This window comes from Podarcis pityusensis (genome assembly GCF_964106645.2).
Source record: "Podarcis pityusensis genome assembly, chromosome: 3".
Lineage (NCBI taxonomy): Eukaryota > Metazoa > Chordata > Lepidosauria > Squamata > Lacertidae > Podarcis > Podarcis pityusensis.
Genome location: NC_138026.1, coordinates 112,197,720 through 112,221,729, shown reverse-complemented (window position 1 = coordinate 112,221,729; position 24,010 = coordinate 112,197,720). Strand labels below are relative to the sequence as shown.

The 24,010-nt window shown below is 46.4% G+C and overlaps 1 protein-coding gene across 6 annotated transcripts in view; it reads right to left on the bottom strand.

Annotated features, from left to right (window-relative positions):
- Positions 1 to 24,010, bottom strand: part of CCDC85A (coiled-coil domain containing 85A) — a 165,389-nt gene that overhangs the window by 99,101 nt on the left and 42,278 nt on the right. For 2 of the 6 annotated variants that reach the window (XM_081001071.1, XM_081001072.1), the window contains exon 3: positions 22,824 to 22,903. The exons of the other annotated variants lie outside the window; for them this stretch is intronic. In XM_081001071.1, coding sequence (XP_080857197.1) covers positions 22,866 to 22,903 — 38 coding nt within the window. In that variant the 3' untranslated portion in view covers positions 22,824 to 22,865. The remainder of the gene's footprint in view (positions 1 to 22,823; positions 22,904 to 24,010) is intronic. 6 annotated transcript variants of the gene reach the window in all.

The window sequence follows — 24,010 nt, the reverse complement described above, 5'->3', positions numbered from 1 at the left end:
ACACCCCTCAAGGGTTCCCCGTTGGAGGAGTGGTATGGCCCTAGCCCCCACCTGAACATCGGACAGAAGACACTCCTCAGACAATTTTGGTTCTTAGTGTAGTTAAATTGATTAAGTAAATAAAGGCAGCTTTCCCACCATTACGTCTTTCCCTGCAATTTATAGCTGCAGGAGTGTGTTGGATTTGCTCTACGATTCAACAATGGCAGCCAAACAGGCTTGGCCAATGTTTGTGTGAACTGGCCACCGTCCCTAGAATATGGCCAGGAATCCTTTGCAGAAAGCCAGGCACAAAACCAGGAATGTAACAACGGTAGGCCAAAAGAGAAAAGGAGGAAAAAAGGAAAGGCGGGACAAACTCCAGGTGCTTGAAGTTTATTTCAGCTTATTCCTGACACACTTTGGAACAATTCATACCTCGTAAGTGGGTTTTTTAATCCGTATCCCATGAATTTGGTAAGAAGTGCCGTTAGAAATGTGCCCCGTAGAATGAGTTGTTCCAAAATGCAATGGATCCGGAATATGTTTTATTTCAAACAGCTGGCATTTTGCTCTTCTTGCTTTGCCAGGATCCTTTGCAATAGCAACCACACCGGGATTTCAGGCAGACAGGATTTCTCCAGGAGATGGGCAGATATGGAGAGGGTTACATTTATTTGGCAGAACACAACGAGAATAAAAATGATATGCGAGAATAAAATGCCAAAATTATAGCGCGACCAACAGTGTGCATACAAAACAATGTACTCATTAGCGGAAGCATCCAAAAACGCATTACTTTGGGGAACATTGCTCTCAAAAAATGTGCAAATTACAGAAATGTACACTGAATTTTTTAAAGATTAATTGAGATGATGGTGTTTTTTTTAAAAAAAATGTTCTGTATGTCTGTATGTGTTTGTGTGTTGATTGGATTGAAGGGATAAACAGAGACACACTGTCACTCACGTCAAAACTTGGTTCAGTATCTATGATGAACAAGTGCCTACTCAATTCCTGTCTTCCCTCACAAGCAGGCAAGCCAAGATAAATGAGGTGCTGAGCTGCTGGAATTCAGATTCGCACATCAGGTTCAGATGAGCAGATGAGCCCTCTTCTAGCTTCACCAAGCCAAAGTAAAGGTAAAGGGACCCCTGACCATTGGGTCCAGTCGTGGCCGACTCTGGAGTTGCGGCGCTCATCTTGCATTATTGGCCGAGGGAGCCGGTGTACAGCTTCCAGGTCATGTGGCCAGCATGACTAAACCGCTTCTGGCAAACCAGAGCAGTGCATGGAAACGCCATTTACCTTCCCGCCAGAGCAGTACCTATTTATCTACTTGCACTTTGACGTGCTTTTGAACTGCTAGGTTGGCAGGAGCAGGGACTGAGAAACGGCAGCTCACCCCGTCATGGGGATTCGAACCGCTGACCTTCTGATCGGCAAGTCCTAGGCTCTGTGGTTTAACCCACAGTGCCACCCGCATCCCTCACCAAGCCAAAAGCCCACAATAATTTCATCCGAGGTTACAAATTTTGCCCAAGGGGGACTGAGGTGAGGTCACCGAATGTCTTTCCCAAGAGATTTTGCACGGATTTCTTTTTCTTTTTAATTAATATTGGAACCTCTCGTTCATAACTGCATTAAGCAGCTTAAGACCAGGGCATATTAGCATGTGGGCGGTTTGCAAGCTGTGGGCATTGCAGTTCCGTTTCAGCAGGAATCTCCCGAATTTTAAGTGGAGGAGCAGGCGTGATCTCAGTAGGAATCGACTTTTGGGGAAGACCATTCACATGTACACAAAGGTATTTATAAGGGAAACATCTCTCAGACATTGGAGTCCATGCTCCTTTCCTTCCTCAAGCATGAGTAAGCATTGTGAGGAGGTATAAGGAACTCACAGAGTCATAAATTGTGAAGGTGTGGTTTTTAAAAAATATATTAATACAATGGTACCTCTGGTTGTGAACGGGATCCGTTCCGGAGGCCTGTTTGAAACATGAATCGAACGCAACCCGCAGCGGCGCATCTGCGCACGCGCGGGTTGCAATTTGCTGCTTCTGCGCATGCGCGTGATGTCATTTTGCACATCTGCATATGCGCGAGAGGCAAAACCCGGAAGTAACCCTTTCCGGTACTTCTGGGTCGCAGCGGGACGTAACCTAAAAAAACGTATCATGAAGCAAACGTAACTTGAGGTATGACTGTATATCTATTCATAAGCATACAAATTATACGAACATAGGAAGTTGCCTGATACCATTGATGGCTACCAATTCAATTGATACCCCAACCTTTCGTCTCAGCGAAGCCCCAGGGCCGCAAAGACATCCATACCAAAAACACTCTCAAAAGCATTTTAAACTATTCTCTCAGCCAATGAGCTCTGGTTTGCCAGGAACAGTATCTTTCACCCATCAAATAGCACCTTAAGTCTTAAAGTCACCACAACAGAATGTCTAATTACCAGGGTTGGACTAGATGAGTCTTATTCAACATCTTTATCAATGACTTGGATGATGGACTCAAGGGCATCCTGATCAAATTTGCAGATGACACCAAACTGGGAGGGGTGGCTAACACACCAGAGGACAGAATCACACTTCAAAACGACCTTGACAGATTAGAGAACTGGGCCAAAACAAACAAGATGAACTTTAACAGGGAGAAATGTAAAGTACTGCACTTGGGCAAAAAAAATGAGAGGCACAAATACAAGATGGGTGACACCTGGCTTGAGAGCAGTACATGTGAAAAGGATCTAGGAGTCTTGGTTGACCACAAACTTGACATGAGCCAACAGTGTGACGCGGCAGCTAAAAAAGCCAATGCAATTCTGGGCTGCATCAATAGGAGTATAGCATCTAGATCAAGGGAAGTAATAGTGCCACTGTATTCTGCTCTGGTCAGACCTCACCTGGAGTACTGTGTCCAGTTCTGGGCACCACAGTTCAAGAAGGACACTGACAAACTGGAACGGGTCCAGAGGAGGGCAACCAAAATGGTCAAAGGCCTGGAAACGATGCCTTATGAGGAACGGCTAAGGGAGCTGGGCATGTTTAGCCTGGAGAAGAGGAGGTTAAGGGGTGATATGATAGCCATGTTCAAATATATAAAAGGATGTCACATAGAGGAGGGAGAAAGGTTGTTTTCTGCTGCTCCAGAGAAGCGGACACGGAGCAATGGATCCAAACTACAAGAAAGAAGATTCCACCTAAACATTAGGAAGAACTTCCTGACAGTAAGAGCTGTTCGACAGTGGAATTTGCTGCCAAGGAGTGTGGTGGAGTCTCCTTCTTTGGAGGTCTTTAAGCAGAGGCTTGACAACCATATGTCAGGAGTGCTCTGATGGTGTTTCCTGCTTGGCAGGGGGTTGGACTCGATGGCCCTTGTGGTCTCTTCCAACTCTATGATTCTATGAGTCTTGGGTCCCTTTCCAATACTACAATTCTGTGATCTACATTGCTTGGCAGTAGCTTGCTCTGACAACAATTCCGAGCACAATTCAAAGTGTTGGTGCTGACCTTTAAAGCCCTAAACAGCCTCGGTCCAGCATACCAGAAGGAGCATCTCCACCCCCATCGTTCTGCCCGGACACTGAGGTCCAGCGCCGAGGGCCTTATGGCAGTTCCCTCGCTGCGAGAAGCAAAGCTACAGGGAACCAGGCAGAGGGCCTTCTTGGTAGTGGCTCCTGCCCTGTGGAACGCCCTCCCATCAGATGTCAAAGAGATAAACAACTACCTGACATTCAGAAGACATCTTAAGGCAGCCCTGTTCAGGGAAGTTTTTAATGTGTGATATTTTAGTGTATTTTTGGTCTCTGTGGAAGCCGCCCAGAGTGGCTGGGGAAACCCAGCCAGATGGGCGGGGTACAAATAATAAATTATTGTTGTTGTTGTTGTCCCAGTATACAAGAAAGAGAAACACACACAGTGGAAATGAAAATGGTATTACGGTAACTCTGGACTAAGGCAGAGGTTTTTAAACTTGTGGCCGCCATCCTGGCATCCAGAAATCTCCAGGTATTTGCAAAGGGACATGCGCCAGGAGCAAAATGTGCCTGGTGCCTGGGGAATTTCGAACACTGGTCCTAGGTTTAACCCCTGGTGTCCCAAGACAGGGCTGGCCAAGCTGCTTCTCTGTAGCTCTGAGAGCAACACAGAGTTAAATGGAGCAATGATCTGACTCAGTATAATACTAAGTTCCTTAGCAACGCTGTACAGTTGTACCTTGGAAGTTGAACGGAATCCATTCCAGAAGTCTGTTCGACTTTCAAAATGTTCGGAAACCAAAGCACGGCTTCTGATTGGCTGCAGGAGCTTCCTGCAACCAATCGGAGGCCACGGGAGCCATGCTGGACATTCAGCTTTCGAAAATCATTCGAAAACCAGAATACATACTTCCGGGCTTCGATCGTTCAGGAGCTGATTTGTTTGGGAGCCAAGGCGTTTGAGATCCAAGGTATGGCTGTATTTGAAGAGGTAAAAAGCCAAAGTTCCGGCTTACAGCCGACAAACTTCCTTGGACTTCTTTTTGTTATTGCAAGAACCTTGCTAAAAGCTCAGCCAATTTTGATTTTTTTTTCCCCCATCTAGAGCAAGATCTTCCACTCGCAAAGCATTTTCAACGTTTCCTGCTCTTCACAGGGCTTTGATTAATGCGCAAGAGAGCCGAATCTTCCTCTTTAAAATTAGATATTTCTGAATGTACCAGTAAATAGACACCCTGACCTTTTCAAGCTGCAGATACCTGAAGCCAGCACGACGGCAACATTTACCGGCAGCCATTGATAAAGCTAATTTTCCTTTTTTTAAAAAAAAAACAAAATAAAATAAGTCAGCATTTCACGACAGAAACAAAAGCGATTGGAACTGCACGGAAGGAACGGGTCGCAAAGATGTTTCTACTTTTCTTTTTTTAACAAGGAAGGGGGAGTCGCAATCCAGTTGTGCAGAAAGGACACAAAAAGGTCAAACCCTCAGAACGGCGGAGCAAAATAATCAGAATCATGCATGATGAATGAGCTGTTAATTATTAATAACGGTTCGATAGGATGCTGTTTAAAAAGTTTCAGAATCTGAAAAGCATCTTCTATCCAGAATGCAGGCTCTAAAAATTAATATATGTATTTTTTATTTTTAATCACACAGCCGGCCGGTGGGAACAGCTTGTTCCTGATTACTTTGCTCTAGCGAGGAACATCTCCCCCACCCCACCCCACCCACAACCAATGACATTAATCCTCCTGCTAATAAGGTCAAAGGGGTCACAAGCCTGTTTAACTTGCTGTTATGCTAAATAAATTTTGACATATTGGGTTTAATGCATGCAGCTATGGTTATTTCTCCAGGGTGGGAGCAGGAAAAGGGTTTTTCTGACACTCAACGTCAGAGCAGGGATGCAATTTATCAACTCACGGGATCATAGAATCGGGGGGGGGGGGGGGCCAGCCAGAATCTTGCATGAAGAATTCAGCTGATGCATTGCATTCGTGCCAGGTCTCGAACATGATGCATGCCTCTGTTGTTCCAAAAGATTTAGTAGTAGTAGTAGTAGTAGTAGTAGTAGTAGTAGTAGTATTAATTTATACCCCACCCATCTGGCTGGGTTGGCGGCATCCAACAAAAGATTTAAAATACGTTAAAACATCAGTCATTAAAAACTTCCCTAAACAGGGCTGCCTTCAGATATCTTTTAAACGTCAGATAGTTGTTTATTTCTTTGAAATCTGATGGGAGGGTGCCACTACCCAGAAGGCCCTCTGCCTGGCTCCCTGTAACTTCACTTTGTTCCAAGGCTGTGTGTCACTGGTTCTTTTCAAATGTTGCTCTTTGGATTGATTTCAATGTGTATCTGTTACTTTTCAGGGGTTACCCTCCCAAAGTGGTTTGCATCATAAAGGTAAAGGGTAAAGGGACCCCTGACCATTAGGTCCAGTCATGGCTGACTCTGGGGTTACGGAATTCATCTCACTTTATTGGTTGAGGGAACCAGCGTACAACTTCCGGCTCATGTGGCCAGAATGACTAAGCCGCTTCTGGCGAAACCAGAGCAGCACACGGAAATGTTGTTTACCTTCCTGCCAGTGCAGTACCTATTTATCTACTTGCACTTTGACATGCTTTTGGACTGCTAGGTTGGCAGGAGCAGGGACCAAGCAACGGGAGCTCACCCCGTCGTGGGGATTCGAACTACCGACCTTCTGATCGGCAAGTCCTAGGCTCTGTGGTTTAACCCACAGCGCCACCGTGTCCCTGGCTTGCATCATAAGGTAAAGGTAAAGGCACCTCTGCCCGTACGGGCCAGTCATGTCCAACTCTAGGGTTGTGCGCCCATCTCACTCAAGAGGCCGGGGGCCAGCGCTGTCCGGAGACACTTCCGGGTCACGTGGCCAGCGTGACAAAGCTGCATCTGGCGAGCCAGCGCAGCACACAGAAACGCCGTTTACCTTCCCGCCATTAAGCGGTCCCTATTTATCTACTTGCACCCGGGGGTGCTTTCGAACTGCTAGGTTGGCAGGCACTGGGACCGAGCAACGGGAGCGCACCCCGCCGCGGGGATTCGAACCGCCGACCTTTCGATCGGCAAGCCCTAGGTGCTGAGGCTTTTACCCACAGCGCCACCCGCGTCCGGCTTGCATCATACTAAGTCACAAATAACTAGCAGCCTCAAACCCAGAGGTGCTCAGGAATCCCAAGAAATCCCCCCCCCCCCCGAAGTGTGAATCCGTAGTTAAAATCACAGCAGTTTTGAAAAGTTCGGTCCGCCATCTTGATTCAAAATGGTGTCCCAGTGTATTCACACCTAAGACAAAAACCTGCCCCATAATCTCAGGAACCACAATGCAGAATTTGCCTGCTGTATCTTAAGAGCTGTCCAAATGCACATCAAACATACAAGCAACTTTCCAGATCCTGGAAAACTCGTGGTAACAACACGTATAAATCAACGACAGTCCACACGAAAACATCAAAACTTTTCAAAACTTTCAGCCGAATCTTGAACCAAAGGCCACACGGTTCCTCATGATGGCAGTGATAGGAACCTGCGGCTCTGGACTACAACTCCCATCATGCCTGACCACTGGGCCACACTGCCGGGGCAGATGGGAGTTGGAGTCCAACAGTATCTGCAGAGCCTCAGGCTCCCCATTCAGAGAATTCAGCCATATCACTTTGCAAAGAAATAATAATGATAATAATAATAATAATAATTTATTATTTATACCCCGCCCATCTGGCTGAGTTTCCACAGCCACTCTGGGCGGCTCCCAATCAAATGTTAAAAACAGTACAGCATTAAAGATTAAAAACTTCTCTGAACAGGGCTGCCTTCAGATATCTTCTAAAGATAGGATAGCTGCTTATTTCCTTCACATCTGAAGGGAGGGTGTTCCACAGGGTGGGCACCACTACCGAGAAGGCCCTCTGTCTGGTTCCCTGTAACCTCACTTCTCGCAATGAGGGAACCGCCAGAAGGCCCTCGGTGCTGGATCTCAGGGTCCGGGCTGAACGATGGGGGTGGAGACGCTCCTTTAGGTATACAGGACTGAGGCCGTTTAGGGCTTTAAAGGTCAGCACCAACACTTTGAATTGTGCTCGGAAACATACTGGGAGCCAATGCAGATCTCTCAGGACCGGTGTTATGTGGTCCCAGCGGCCACTCCCAGTCACCAGTCTAGCTGCCGCATTCTAGATTAATTGCAGTTTCTGGGTCACCTTCAAAGGTAGCCCCACATAGAGCGCATTGCAGTAGTCCAAGCGGGAGATAACTAGAGCATGCACCACTCTGGCGAGACAGTCCATGGGCAGGTAGGGTCTCAGCCTGCATACCAGATGGAGCTGGTAGACAGCCGCCCTGGACACAGAATTAACCTGCACCTCCATGGACAGCTGTGAGTCCAAAATGACTCCCAGGCTGCGCACCTGGTCCTTCAGGGGCACAGTTAGAAAGAAATGCAGCTGTGCATCTGAATGTTAAGTGTTCCTGAGCAACCTTACACTCAAGTTTTTTTATAACCTTTTCCCCCCTGCAACAGAAACATCGCTGATCTCAGAGGCGGCTAACTTAGCTTCCTACCACGATGCTTCTACAGACCGCGTTCCTTGGCACCAAGAATAACTGGGCTCCAGGATGCAATTGCTGCTTAGCCCACATATTCCTTCTCAGTGACACAAGGATCAATAGCTTCCAAAGGAAGCAGATCACTTAGTGCATCTTGCATTTTCTTTTTCCTTTTAAGTCAGCCAGTTATTAATAGAACCAACCCACTGGTCAGGCTCTTAAGATATACCCACAATTCTAAGCTTTAAAAGACTACCGGTGCTAAGCTTGCAAGAAAAGTCTATGAAGAGCACATTCATATTCGTTGTGATTATTGTGATTATTATTTCTGTAAAGTAGTCATGACTCCCATTTCTGACCAGCAGGACCCCGAAAGCATTCATTCATTCATTCATTCATTCATTCATTTATTTATTTATTTATTTTTATTGCCTGCCCTTCACCCTAAGGTCCCAGGGCAGGTTGCAACAATTTAGAACATAAACCTCTAGCTGGTGCTACCCGAGAAACCCCACATTAAAGGTGCCATGGGGCTGAACAGCACTCCCCAAATATCACCCACTGGAAATAACCAAGTCGGACCAGAACCACCGCAAAGTGGTGCCATCCACCCCTAACTCAGACAGCCACTCCAGAAGGATACTTTTGATGATGGTGATGATGATGATGATGATGATGATGATGATATTAATTTCTTATTTATACCCCGCCCATCTGGCTGGTTTCCCCAGCCACTCTGGGCAGCTCCCAATCAATATTAAAAACACAATACAGTGGTACCTCAGGTTAAGTACTTAATTCGTTCCGGAGGTCTGTTCTTAACCTGAAATTGTTCTTAACCTGAAGCACCACTTTAGCTAATGGGGCCTCCCACTGCTGCAGCGCTGCCAGAGCATGATTTCTGTTCTCATCCTGAAGCAAAGTTCTTAACCTGAAGCAATATTTCTAGGTTAGTGGAGTCTGTAACCTGAAGCGTATGTAACCTGAGGTACCACTGTACAGCATTAAACATAAAATAAGCTTCCCTAAACAGGACTACCTTCAGATGTCTTTTGAAAGTAGGATAGCTGCTTATTTCCTTGACATCTGATGGTATCAAAAGATGTTAAGAAGTTGAGGAAAATTAACAAGGACACATTTCCAATTCTCTCTCTCAACAGGTCATCCATACAGGGTGACCAAAGCAGTTTCTGAGCCAAATCTGGGCCTATGAACCCTGACCGAAATGGATCTAGAAGATCAGTTTCCCCCAAGAACACCTGGATTTGGTCTGTGACCACCTGCTCAAGAATCTTGCTGAAGAATTCCCTTCCATGCAATAGTCCAAGAACAGTTTTATGACTGAATCTGTGGTTTGAATAAAGCAGCCCCACGTGTTTTGGGCAGGAGTTCCTTAATTCCTTCCCTCTCTTTCCGTCTAAGTACCATCTGACAACATCCCTCTCCTTTCTCTCATCCCGGTGTCCTTGCCCCATCTCTGCCTTGCCCTTCAGAAACTTCTCCCTCCCCCTCCACTTCTCACAGATTTAACTATCATCTCCAGACTGAAGACTCGCAAAGCTGTTTTTGTATGCCTGGCTGGTCTCTCCCAGTCTCTTATTTAAGGCTTTTTCCCCCGACGCTTCCACCTGGATGCTTGCTGACTCCTCAAGCAGAAAGACGACATTACTTGAGCTATTCCAAAGCTGGCTGCCCCCTTGCAGATCCAGGGGAGCCTAAAGCCTGTTTCAAAGGATGACGTCACCAAATGGAATCCACATTTTTATGTGGATTCATCACATTTGTCTTAACAAGAAAAGGGATCCTTGGAGGCTGGAAGAGACATCACCTTGCCAACAAAGGTCTGTATAGTTAAAGCTATGGTTTTCCCAGTAGTGATGTATGGAAGTGAGAGCTGGACCATAAAGAAGGCTGATCGCAGAAGAATTGATGCTTTTGAATTATGGTGCTGGAGGAGACTCTTGAGAGTCCCATGGACTGCAAGACGATCAAACCTATCCATTCTGAAGGAAATCAGCCCTGAGTGCTCTCTGGAAGGACAGATCCTGAAGCTGAGACTCCAATACTTTGGCCACCTCATGAGAAGAGAAGACTCCCTGGAAAAGACCCTGATGTTGGGAAAGAAGGAGGGCACAAGGAGAAGGGGACGACAAAGGATGAGATGGTTGGACAGTGTTCTCGAAGCTACCAGCATGAGTTTGACCAAACTGTGGGAGGCAGTAGAAGACAGGAGTGCCTGGCGTGCTCTGGTCCATGGGGTCACGAAGAGTCGGACACGACTAAACAACAACAACTATTGACCGGGTCCTCTGAGGAGCTTATCATTTCTGGAAACAGATTGTTCAACTTTTCGTAGAATCATGGCACAGTTTGAAACTCGTAGGTTAAGAAAGATTCTTATTTTCACTGACACCCCACTATCGATAAATCAAGTAAGATTGTCATGTGGCCTCCCTTTTTAAGTAAAGAAACAGGAAAACAGAAATCCTTCTTGGCAAAGCTGTTTGTCCAAAGATATTGACAGCCTGCCGTCTGTTTCTACCTTTTGATATGCAAGGCACCAAGTCTGCAAGATAAAATTTAACAAAAGCTTATCCCAAAAGCCGCTCATCTAGCAAGCCTTGAGATTCCCAGAGTTTGTAAAACCCACACTCAACGAATTTAGAAATCTCAGCTCCTCTGAAAGAAACAATGACGGAAAGAAACATCTATAGATGTGTGTGGTGCTATCTAAAAGCAGTTCCAGATTTATTCAGGCTCCCATCAAACTCAGACAGGGATGGTGGGAGTTGTAGTCCGACAATATATCGCGAACCCACAGAATTCCCCATCCCTGGGCTATCACTGACCTAAATCAATCCTCCCAGGGTCATTCATACACAGTTGCAAGTAACAAAAGGACACATAGAAGATGAAAGAATGGCAACACATGGCTTTAAGTTTCTAGAAACCTATGTGTGGTCGTGGGGTAGGGTCACGCATCCATACGGATGAGAACAGCGCCTACCAGAATGATGATGCTATGTATCCAATATGAGACAGAATAGGTGTCAGCTGTGTCCCATGCATGGAGGAAAGCAGAGTGAGACATGCCTCAGTCCAGTAGACCTGAAGGAGCGTCTCTACCCCCATCGCTCAGCCTGGACACTGAGGTTCAGCGCCGAGGGCTTTCTGGCAGTTCCCTCCCTGCGAGGTTACAGGGAACCAGGCAGAGGGTCTTCTCGGTAGTGGCGCCCGCCCTATGGAACACTCTCCCACCAGATGTGAAAGGAAAAAGCAACTACCAGACTTTTAGGAGACATCTGAAGGCAGCCCTGTTTAGGGAAGCTTTTAATATCTGAAGGACTATTATATTTTAATATTTTGTTGGAAGCCGCCCAGAGTGGCTGGGGAAACCCAGCCAGATGGGCGGGGTAGAAATAATAAATGTATTATTGTTATGATGATGATGATGATTATGAAACATGTCGCGGGGGGGGGGGGAAATAGCCTCACATTGCCTCTTTTCACCTTCCCTATGTTGTTGCCTTCTGGACTATAAAGGTAGAGTAGGTAACCTTTTTTAGATCAAGGGTAGGGATGCGTGAACCTTGGCGTGAACACAGCCAAAATTTGCGCTTCTCAAAATTTTGCAATGTAGTTCTCCACTCAAGCAATGTGCACAAGAATGCATACACAAGTGGCATTTAATGTATACATTAGTGAAAATAACATACACTATGCATATCAGGAAATAGTACCTTGCCCCCCCCCCCCAAAAAAAGATATTTTACACAAGAAATTGGATACAAAATTTGTACGTTGGGAGAAGTTCGGACTGAAATGCTGTTGAATTTTCTGAAGAATTTTGGTGAAATCAAATCACAAACTTAATGTGCGATTGTAGAGAACTGAACTTAAAGATTGGAAAAATTAAGGCACTAGAAGAAACCCAAATGGGCACAGAATCATAAAACAGAAACACAGAATTGTAGGTCCAACCCCCTGCAGTGTGGTAACCTTTCACCCAACTTGGCACCCATCCCTAATTCTTACTGGCTCCACCTACATTTGTGCCACACGCAAATCAGATGTTGCCATAACCTTGTCATAAGATCACATGATGGGTGTACATTCTCTGCTGTCAACCTAGCTACCCTGTGTTCATTTTCCACAGCTATTTTTATTTTCCGTAGGGCTATAAACAGAAGAGCTGCTTTGGTCTACCAAGAAAAATAGGTCACCAACAACAGGATTTTATTTTATTTTATTCTTTTTGCAAACATGATCACAGCATATAATCACTTCCAACCATTTTACTTTATTTTGCACTTTTCAACCGCACAGTCTCCTTCATAGAGATAATCCTGTTAAAAGGGCATTAGCTTCATTTGAGGTTTCAAAACCAAGGTATCTTTCCCCCAGACCTTCAGCTCGCTTAACTCGGAAGCGTGTCATGCTGATTTTAATGGAGCTCACCTCCTAGTAAGTAAGTGGGCTTAGGATTCATTACTCTGTAGTCCAACTCCTATAATCATTCTGACATCCAGAGCCTGAGACAGGGTGCAATTCAGGCAAAAGCCTTCGTTTTTTAACTCCCATTGATTTCAATGTACCTAAAGGTAAAGGTACCCCTGCCCGTACGGGCCAGTCGTGTCCGACTCTAGGGTTGTGCGCCCATCTCACTTAAGAGGCCAGGGGCCAGCGCTGTCCAGAGACACTTCCAGGTCACGTGGCCAGCGTGACAAAGCTGCATCTGGCGAGCCAGCGCAGCACACGGAAACGCCGTTTACCTTCCCGCCAGTAAGCGGTCCCTATTTATCTACTTGCACCCGAGGGTGCTTTCGAACTGCTAGGTTGGCAGGCGCTGGGACCGAGCAACGGGAGCGCACCCTGCCACGGGGATTCGAACCACCGACCTTTTGATCGGCAAGTCCTAGGCACTGAGGTTTTACCCACAGCGCCACCCGCGTCCCTCAATATACCTAGCAGGCCTTAAAAAGAAACTCCGACGTTTCCTAAGTGAACAAACTAGCCAGGAATGTCCAGAGTGAGGAATTAACTCTTGTTGTCAATAGTACACTTACAATTATTGTTGTTGTTGTTGTTGTTGTTATTATTATTATTATTATTATTATTTTCTACCACGCCCATCTGGCTGGGTTTCCCCAGCCACTCTGGGCTGCTTCCAACAAAATATTAAAATACAATAGTCTATTAAACATTAAAAGCTTCCCTAAACAGGGCTGCCTTCAGATGTCTTCTAAAAGTCTGGTAGTTGTTTTTCTCTTTGACATCTGGTGGGAGAGTGTTCCACAGGGCGGGTGCCACTACCGAGAAGGCCCTCTGCCTGGTTCCCTGTAACTTGGCTTCTCGTAGTGAGGGAACCACCAGAAGGCCCTCAGTGGACCTCATTGTCCGGGCAGAACGATGGGGGTGGAGACACTACTTACAATTTGGGGAAAGGCAGGTTCATCAGTCCTATGTCTCTCACCTACTCCTAGGTGAGCAGGGGTGCCATCTAGGTGGGCTGGGGGGGCAATATTTTCAAGGAGGGGCCCATTGTGGTGATCACACAGGGTCCCCGGACGTTTCACCGTCTATTGATCCCTGTGCCACCACTTTATTTCTAACTGCCACCACCCAGGCCCTACCTGGTACAATACTGAGTCCAGTCAGGGTTAAATTGGAACATAAACTTCTGTTTATTTATTGCAGTTTAACAAGCGTGTGGTTTCATAAACAGTATCGGTCAATTACAATCATAGGGTGCCTATCCAGACCTATAACTTCCGCTACCTGCTCTCACTCACTAAACCACCTCTCAGATACTTACTTGTCTTCCTAGCTCCTAACTGTTCCTGACTCACCTTATTTCGCTACACTAACTCAACCTACCCACAGACTCTATCCCAATTCACTCCAACCAACCACCCAACTCCCAATGAACGAACTCCTTCGCCCCTCCCAGAGCTGGTTTTATAGTCCCTCTGACTCCACCCCCCTAGATTCTGATTGGGTAACCTGTTTAACTATTTCACCTCCAGCACTCTCATGTTAATGTCACACCCGGTCCCCCAAAAAATGTTGTGGCTATCCTCAAAAGCATCTTCGTCCTGGCGCATCCCTTTGACCATATCCAGGGAACTTTCCAGAAAAGTGCTCTGGCGATTTCCACCTGCACAAAGCGTGGTGCATACTCTGTTGGAATACTCCGGCCACAGTTTTGTATGGGCTATCAGGAGGGAAATGCGGGGAGAAGTGAGATCACATGAGAAGGAACCACACACCAGAGTTCCGAGGTGGGGAAGAGAGATACTTTTGCTGTGCATGATCGATAGACATGCTGAAACAGCCCCGTGCCACAGCCCAGAGATTGACAGATCTGCCCATCCCTATCTCAGCTTCTCTTGCTTTCTCATTTTCCACCAATCTTAAGTTCAGTTCGCCACACTGCTGCAGCCCTCTGCAAGTTTTTAGATGGGGGAAAAAACCCTCAGAAACATTTAGGATTAAATTGTTGCCTCATATCTACCTCACCTGGGATGTGGGTGGCGCTGTGGGTTAAACCACAGAGCCTGGGACTTGCCGATCAGAAGGTCGGCAGTTTGAATCCCCGCGACGGGGTGAGCTCCCGTTCCTCGGTCCCTGCTCCTGCCAACCTAGCAGTTCGAAAGCACGTCAAAGTGCAAGTAGATAAATAGGTACCGCTCCGGCGGGAAGGTAAACAGCATTTCCATGCGCTGCTCTGGTTCACCAGAAGTGGCTAAGTCATGCTGGCCACATGACCCAGAAGCTGTATGCCGGCTCCCTCGGCAAATAAAGCGAGATGAGTGCCGCAACCCCAGAGTCGGCCACGACTGGACCTAATGGTCAGGGGTCCCTTTACCCTTTATCTACCTCACCACAAGCAGTTTTCCCTAATAGAAAGCATTTCTGCATGCTATTTTCTCTTACGTGTGCATTTCATGAAGGCTTTTCCTTAACGTACACAGTTCTGCACGTTTTCTCTTGCACACAGACAGCTGCATTGCAAAATCCAGAGGAGCGTAGATTTTGAAGGACAGGTGCGGTTTGAATTTTGTTCTATTTTGGAAAGAGAGAATTAGATTAAGCTTGCATTAAAATGTAAACCGAAACGAATATTTTCCCCTGTAGAAAATGCTTCCTCTGCCATATCCACCTTCTCTCCTAGTGTGCAAGGCGTGAGACGTGATAAAAGTTCAGGTGCGGCGGGAGAAAGTTAACACTTTAAAAACTGGGCTTGTTCCAGCTGCTTCCTCTGGATGAGAAAGAAGCTGTTTGGATTGCAGATTTGGTCATGGAATTTGTAATGGTGTCGGGGGGCAGCCTTCTGGCCCTCTGCTGATGCCCAGCGGACCTTTAAATGCGATTAGTCTGATGACCAATATACATACTAAGGGATTTCCGCTCGGTTCCTTTTGCCAGATGTGCACGTATTTAGAAAGCCTTAAACACAAGTGGAAATGCAACAAAGGCAGAGATGACAGAAACATTATCTTTTGTTCTGAAAGCTTTTGGAGCTTCCCAAACGATTTGCGTGCATACGCGCAGAATGTATTTTGCACATCTTCGTCGGCTCTCGGTGCATTACAAAAGACCGTCTTGAAAAGGAATTAGAGGAGGTTTGTTTATCTCGCATTGTCTCATCCTGTCCAGCCTCTTAAGGAGGTTGAGCAATGCATCAAAATTATGGAATATCACAAATACAGATGGGGTGGATGCCTGCCCAGCATCTCCCAGGAAAATCACGGAACCAGGAAGCCAGGCTTGATACTAGGCCAAAGCCACTTCCGAACTGGAGAGGAGGGCTTCATGCCCCTCTCCACGCTCGCGGGGGCTGACGCACAGCCCTCACGATAACAAGGGAATCCTTGGATGTGTCATTCCCCCAGCCAGCTAATCGGCTGGCACGGGGGGCGTGGCCCGCCCTATTTAGGGCTGGCGCAGCCGAGGACCGCCCTCTTTCCTCGCCGCGCTCCAGCTGAACTGTTTGCCTCTTATCCCAGAATTACCATTCTGTGGTCGTCGCTTTTGGAGAGGCGGGTTTGGAGGGATTGTCGCTGCCCAATCGCAATAAATAGAGCCAATCGCATTAAATAGAGCCAGAAAGATCCTGGAACGTGCTGTGGCGCGTAGAGTCGCGGCACTGGGGGGTCGGTTCCTGGACCACCCTGATATCCAGTTTGCCAAGGAGGCCCTCTACAGAGATGACGGCGTGCATCTGTCAGATGCTGGAAATGATATTTGGCTGAATGACATTACGTCAGGGATTAGGGATTGGTTACAGGTCTGAGGGTACTGGCGGCGAGCTTGGCTCGATTGGCGGTTAGGCATTGTTATGCAGATGGAAAGGGTGGGGGGAGGAAGCGCCATCACCTTCCCCCCAAAATCGAAGGGTAGTCCGGTAAAGGATTCCGGGGGGTGTGGCCTCGTCCTAAGCCTATGGAGGTGTGGGCCCACGGCATGCCCCCGATCGGAGACCCCGGGGGAGTTCCTAGTTGATGTGCATCAGCAGGACTCCCCCTACTGGTGGTTAACCCTTGCCGGTCTTCAACCAAGCGGGCTGAAGCTGGTTAGCTGATAGGACCAATGCCTAAGCCAATACCACTCAATTCCTGTAATCAATAAAGTTGTGGCCTAATTTGACCCATTAACCTCAAATTCTGGAGTCTCGTGTCTTTATTTCTGTGGGGGGAGGCGGGAACTCGCCACGCAAGGACTGATTTACGAATTACACACCTAAACCTCCCTTTCCCAACCTGCCAGATGTTTTAGATTCCCAACTCCCCTCACCGCCAGCCAGCAAGGGGGGGGGGAGTGTAGCCCAGCAGCAGCTGAAGAGCATTAAGCTGGGGGAGGCTGAGAGCCAGTGTGGTGTAGTGGTTAAGAGCGGTAGTCTCGTAATCTGGGGAACCGGGTTTGAGTCTCCGCTCCTCCACATGCAGCTGCTGGGTGACCTTGGGCCAGTCACACTTCTTTGAAGTCTCTCAGCCCCACTCACCTCACAGAGTGTTTGTTGTGGGGAGGAAGGGAAAGGAGAATGTTAGCCGCTTTGAGACTCCTTAAAGGGAGTGAAAGGCAGGATATCAAATCCAAACTCCTCCTCCTCCTCCTCCTGTCGTAAAACAGTGTGGTGTGTGAATGTAACAGAAAGGTATTTGAAAATACAATTCAGGATCAGCTGGGGCTTCCAGCGTAGCGAGGACTCTGCAAAGTCTTATTGGTTGCTGTGTAACATGCGGAACAACCTTTTCAAAAGCACCAAATGCCACCTGGCTACCTTTTCCCAGGGAACTCTCCTTTTGCATTTGTGCTTCCACCGCTGAAGCTTATCACAGCACAAAATAGTGAAAAGCCAAGCAGGTGAAGCCATCCGAAACCTGCCTTTCATTGAGCAGCCCGAGAAGTGTGCTGACATTCTAGCACAGCTCTTGTTACAAGCATGCGATTGGAAGACACGACTGCAAGCTCTCAGGATCGAGTGCTTGTGATATATACTCGGGAGTTGAGTGTTGATTTCATGCTCTTTATTTCAGCTCATGGTAAATAGTGAGCGAGTACTTTCCAGCAAAACCTCTGGCTATATATACATTATTTACACAATGGGTCCCGTGTGATTGACTGATTCAACTCCCCTCTTGGAGCCTGAATGGCCTGCAGGAACTGGCCAATCAGGTTGCTGATTCACTTCCTCCTGGTGCCTGATTGGGCTGCTCCTGCAGACCAATCAGGTTGCTGCCTTCTAGGATCCTACCTGCCTATTGTTCTAGGATTCAAGCTCAGTACATAGCAGCTTGGTTGTGATGAAATTCACCTAGACAGCTGCAGACCCTCAATATGTGTTGTTACTATCATATCATCATCATCATCATCATCATCATCATTTGTATACCACCCTACACCTGCAGGTCTCAGGGTGGTCGAAACATAAAATTGCAATATAAAATATATTCAGGCATTAGAAATGCGTCCACAGCAATATACAGTGGTACCTCAGGTTACATACGCTTCAGGTTACATACGCTTCAGGTTACAGACTCCGCTAACCCAGAAATAGTACCTCGGGTTAAGAACTTTGCTTCAGGATGAGAACAGAAATCGTGTGGCGGTGGCGCGGCGGCAGCAGGAGGCCCCGTTAGCTAAAGTGGTGCTTCAGGTTAAGAACAGTTTCAGGTTAAGAACAGACCTCCGGAACGAATTAAGCACTTAACCTGAGGTACCACTGTAGTTGACAGTAGAGGGAGGCAGGTAATAGCTTTTTCATAGAGGCAGGCTTCACCCAGCTTTTGTCTATGCAGAGTTCGTAACTTTTATTATTATGAATTAATCATCTTTTACGTCAAGTCTCAAGGCAATTTACAAGCACACAACAACAAAAGGGTTTGAAAAGCAACACAAATAAACACCCAAGTCAGAGTCCTAGAAATTAATTTTTTGCAAAGTCACCCAACTATTTTTAAAAACCTCGTTGGAACAAAAATGTCTCTTCTTAATAGGGATGCTGTTCCACATAACAAGGGCAGCCCCACTGAAAGCCATCTTCTGAACTGCTGTGGGAGCAGGCTTCTGATATTATAGGGACTTTAAGAGGGAACCCCAGTAACCCGGTCTGAAGCTGCAGAGGGTAAGCAGATTGGCACTCAGTGCAGATCCCACAGACAAGATGTTGTAATGCATAGTTTAGAGGTCCTGGGCCCTAAGGAAGTCAGACTATCCTCCACCAGGGCCAGGGCCTTTTCAGTGATGTCTCCGACCTGGTGGAATGCTCTGTCCCACGAGACTAGGGCCCTTCAGGATTTAACCTCCTTCCATCGGGCCTGTAAAACAGAGCTATTCCGCCTGGCCTTTAATTTGAATTCAGCCTGATATTTTATTTCCCTTCTCTTCCCTCCCCCACCCCTTCTATGAAGATCATCCGCTCTGAGACCCCACAGCTAATTCTCCCCTGGCCTCCTCGCTGGCCCAAGTAGGACCAATTCAGCCAGCTAGCCCTGGGGATTATCTAATTGATTTTGAATTTTATTGTTATTCGTGTTTTTATACTGTATTTTATGCTGCTTTTATAATTAAGTGTTTTAAAGTGTTTAAAAATTGTTGTTAGCCGCCCTGAGCCTGGTTTTTGAACCAGAAAGGGCTGGGTATACCGTATTTTTCGCTCTATAAGATGCACCAGACCACAAGACGCACCTAGTTTTTGGAGGAGGAAAACAAGAAGAAAAATATTCTGAATCTCAGAAGCCAGAACAGCAAGAGGGATTGCTGCGCAGTGAAAGCAGCAATCCCTCTTGCTGTTCTGGCTTCTGGGATAGCTGCGCAGCCTGCATTCGCTCCATAAGACGCACACACATTTCCCCTTACTTTTTAGGAGGGAAAAAGTGAGTCTTATAGAGCAAAAAATACGGTAAATGAAAATTTATTATTATTATTATTAGTGGTAGTAGTTTGCCCACGCAAGCAGTCTAGCCGCAATGTTCTCTGTTTTACAGCACCCCAAAAGCCTGCCAAGCGAATTTAACCAGCGGAAACAACTGGGAGAGAAGAAACTGGTGCATACGCCATGCAGAATGGCACAACTTCCGAAGCTATTGTGCCTCTCCAGAAACAGCGGAGGCACAGCTGTTTCGAGGAGTTCTGAACAAAAAGCCAGCATTCCCCTGGTGACATTGGAGAGACACCAGAAATCACACACACACATCATGAAGAACAAAGCATCCTGCAAATCCCTGCCTCCAATTTTCCCAAACTTTGCAGGAAACACCTCGGTGCAGGTTGTTATTGTTTAATTAAAGAAATAGCGGGCAGCCTCTATTGTCCTAGCCCATTTTGAGGAGCTGGTGTGCGAAGGAGGAGGACGTTTCAGAATATTCCTTTTAATTTACGAAAAGGGGCAGAGCAAAAGCAAGAAAGAGCCTTTTTGATGGCACGGGCTGCTCCTCAGAAGGCGAAACCTGCTCCTCAGGGAGACTTGTCAGGCGCTGCATCCTTTGTCAAAGCCCTTTTATATTCGCCCGGGCATTTTAATCTATTTTTAGATTTGAGGAGGATGCTGTGCTTTTGTTACGCTGCTCAGGTACTCCTCAGTGCAATCTTATGCATCTCTCCTCCTGGAGGTCACTGGCATTTATGGCATAGGGATGAGGAACCATGGCTATTGCTGGACTCCCATCGCCATCATCCCCCAGCCAGCATGACCAATGGTCAGAGAAGATGTGAAGTGGGAGCCAAGCAAGGTCTGGAAGAAAATAGGTTCCCTGTCACTGGTGTATAAGATTGCAGATTTATACCTACTCCACTGAGGGCTGCCCATTTAAATTGCTCACAGTGATGCCACGCTGCCATCGTGAAAATTTAGAAGGCTGGCTCAAGGTCTCATCTGCCCAGTGCAGAAATGCTGGATGGTGATCCCTGCCAGGGCACCGAAGTTCTCCCAAGCCCGCCACCAGTGGTGTAGCATAGGTTGCTAGTGCCCGGGGCCATGCGGATGGAGGAAAACGGATAAAGTGTGGATGCACATTCAGTGTCCGCATCCACAGAAAAGAAGAGTTGTTCCGTTGTCTGCAAAGGTCACTTCCTGGTTCATATGGAGAAGTCGTTTTCAACAGAGCCCAGCAATGGAAGCATGCGGCTGTATTAAGGAAGCACTGGTTGTTGAAATTTTGCGCCCCTAACAATTTTGCACCCAGGACAACAACCTCTTTTTTTATACATATAAATAATTTTTATCGAATTTTCGATTTTACATCTCAAATTAAACATTTTACATAGTTTTATATGTCCAGTGACTTCCATCCTTCTCCTTCCATGGTTCATTTTGCTTATCATTCCTGCATTTTTTTTACTTTAACCATTTTAATCAGTTCTCCACTCTTACATCACTCAAATATGAATTACTCTGTTGAGGTTTTGATCTTAATACTGCCAGAGTTTTCAGCTGCATATGGTTATTTTCCATATACTCAATAAATATTTCCCACCCTGCTTTGAATACATGTTCTTCTTGCTCTCTTATTCTATGTGTTAAACCTGCGAGCTGCATATTATAGCATCTTAAGTTGCCAATCCTCCTTGCCTGGGACCTCCGTCACTTTCCAGTTTTGTGCTAACGAAATTCGAGCTGCCATTGTTGCATACATAAATACATTTTCTGGACACCCAGGAATTTCTGTCTGAACTATTCCCAACAGGAACGACTCCGGTCTCTGGGGGAAGGTTATTCTAAATATTTTTTTTCAACTCATTGTAAATCGTCTCCCCATTTGTTTGGGGGTTTTTACCTTTTTACATGTCCACCACGTATGAAAAAATGTTCCCTCCATTCCTTTACATTTTCAGCACATATCTGATTCTGTTCTATATATCTTAGCCAACAAACTCTGAGTTAAGTACCATCTGTGAATCATTTTCATAGAATTCTCTTTCAACGTGTAACACGCAGCAAATTTCAAATCATTTTTCCAAAATCTCTCCCAGACGTTTAAGTCTATGTTGTGTCCTATCTATTGCCCAGTGTGTCACCGGAGCTTTGACTAGCTCATCTTTTGTTTCCCATTCTAGCAAAAAATTATACATTTTAGACCATTGTTTATCCGTATTCTGCAGTAATTCTCTTTCAAATAGTGAGGTTTGGTCCAAGAAGGAAAGACTGCGGAGAGAATAATTGGGTGCACTCTTCCCACCTTGGATCAAATCTACGCTTCCAGGTGTCATAAGAAAGCTGCAGAGATAGCGCAGTATAGTGTGCACCCAGGAAATGATCTCTTTCAGCTTCTGCCTTCTGGAAGAAGGTACAGGGTTATAAAGACTAGGACTAGCCGCTTGAGAAACAGTTTCTATCCAAATGTGATTTTGGTTTTAAACGCAGTGTAAGCTAGTCTCTATGGGAGTATATTGTATTTACTTTTGGGGTATCAGAGTTTTTAGGGGGCTAAACAGGCTGGGATAGCAGGCTTGTTGGTTTTGAATGTCTGATGTAGATTTTTTTCAATTTCGTTGTTCTGTATGGGACAATGACAATAAAGATTATTGTATCGCATCGTAAGAACCCATTTTTTAAATCTAATTAACATATCGTGTAGCTGGTGGTATTGTAACCAATCCGTAACTTGGCTCCTTATATCTTCCATTGGTTTCAGTCTGGGTTTATTCCCTATAAAGTCCAACAGATCCCTATAGGGGACAACAACCTCTGTGCCCCCACAAGCTATGGCACTGCCCTCTGCTCCCCATAAGCTTCCTGGGGGCGGGCGGTTGAATCCTGGTCCAACTCACCATCACACTACTGACGCCAAAACATGAGTTGATCGATCCACTGGGCAGAGATGTCCAATCGGCAGCGCTGATAATCTTGTCATGCCACAGGGATCCAGACCGAGAGGCAGGGATGCAGCCAGAACTCATAAATTAGAAGCGCCAACAATCCTAAAACAGCTTGTTACAATGGTTCCAAAATAGCAACAAGTTTCAAAATACAGCTATCTATCTTTTCCCGGAGCCTCCAGCCCTCTGAGCGGGCCTGAAACAAGATTTATTTTGCCAGATAGTTTGTTTCTAAAATGGAAGGCATGTCTCTTGGCAGCATAGAAAAGAGGGCAGCCACCCAAAGCAGAGAGTCTGCCAGGTTTCATCCAACAATCTCCACTGTGTCCAGTGTTTGCTTCTGTTACAAGCAACAGGGGGTTGGGGGGGTGGAGGCTGCCAACATTTCCCACAGCAGGGCTCTCATCTCCTCTCTCGCCAAAGTCCCACCACAGAGAGTAAAAGATGCTAAGAACCTGTACCTGGTGAGAGGCACCGATTCCGTTCACCTTCCTCCGTTTAAGTTAAGACTGCAGAGCCTTTGGTCTTGGTGGCAGGCGATCTGGTTAGGAACAAAAAACTGCATTGGAATGCTATACTTTAAAATGCTATGCTTTGATGTTGCATCTGACTTTACAAGGATGCGTACAATATACAGTGGTACCTTGGGTTAAGTACTTAATTCGTTCCGGAGGTCCGTACTTAACCTGAAACTGTTCTTAAACTGAAGCACCACTTTAGCTAATGGGGCCTCCTGCTGCTGCTGTGCCACCGGAGCACGATTTCTGTTCTCATCCTGAAGCAAAGTTCTTAACCTGAAGCACTATTTCTGGGTTAGCGGAGTCTGTAACCTGAAGCGTATGTAACCTGAAGCGTATGTAATTCGAGGTACCACTGTACAATGGTACCTCGGGTTACAGACGCTTCAGGTTACAGACTCCGCTAACCCAGAAATAGTACCTTGGGTTAAGAACTTTGCTTCAGGATGAGAACAGAAATCGTGCGGCATCAGTGGGAGGCCCCATTAGCTAAAGTGGTACCTCAGGTTAAGAACAGTTTCAAGTTAAGAACAGACCTCCAGAATGAATTAAGTTCTTAACCCGAGGTACCACTGTATGGATAGGATACTGGTCTCAGACAAATACAGTGGTACCTCGGGTTACAGACGCTTCAGGTTACATATGCTTCAGGTTACAGACTCCGCTAACCCAGAAATAGTACCTCGGGTTAAGAACTTTGCTTCAGGATGAGAACAGAAATTGTGCCGCGGTGGCGCAGTGGCAGCAGGAGGCCCCATTAGCTAAAGTGGTACCTGAGGTTAAGAACAGTTTCAGGTTAAGAATGGACCTCCAGAACGAATTAAGTTCTTAACCCAAGGTACCACTGTATTGTCAACTGGCCCATCGACTGCCTACTGTCAAGTATTCCTACCTGGATTTTTGCCTGAACACTGGGGTTGCTTAATGGTCAGCCTTGTAGGAGAGAGGGTCTCGCAAAGGCATGCACCCCTCATTTCAAGACAGCCCCCCCTCCTGGCCCTACATCTCACCCCAAAGGACTTGCTCTTTGCCAATTAATCTGGTGGATACTTCAGTTGGTGAGAATGTGGGGCTCATAACATCAAGGTCGCAGGTTCGACACCCATATGGGCCAACTGCATAGTCTTGCA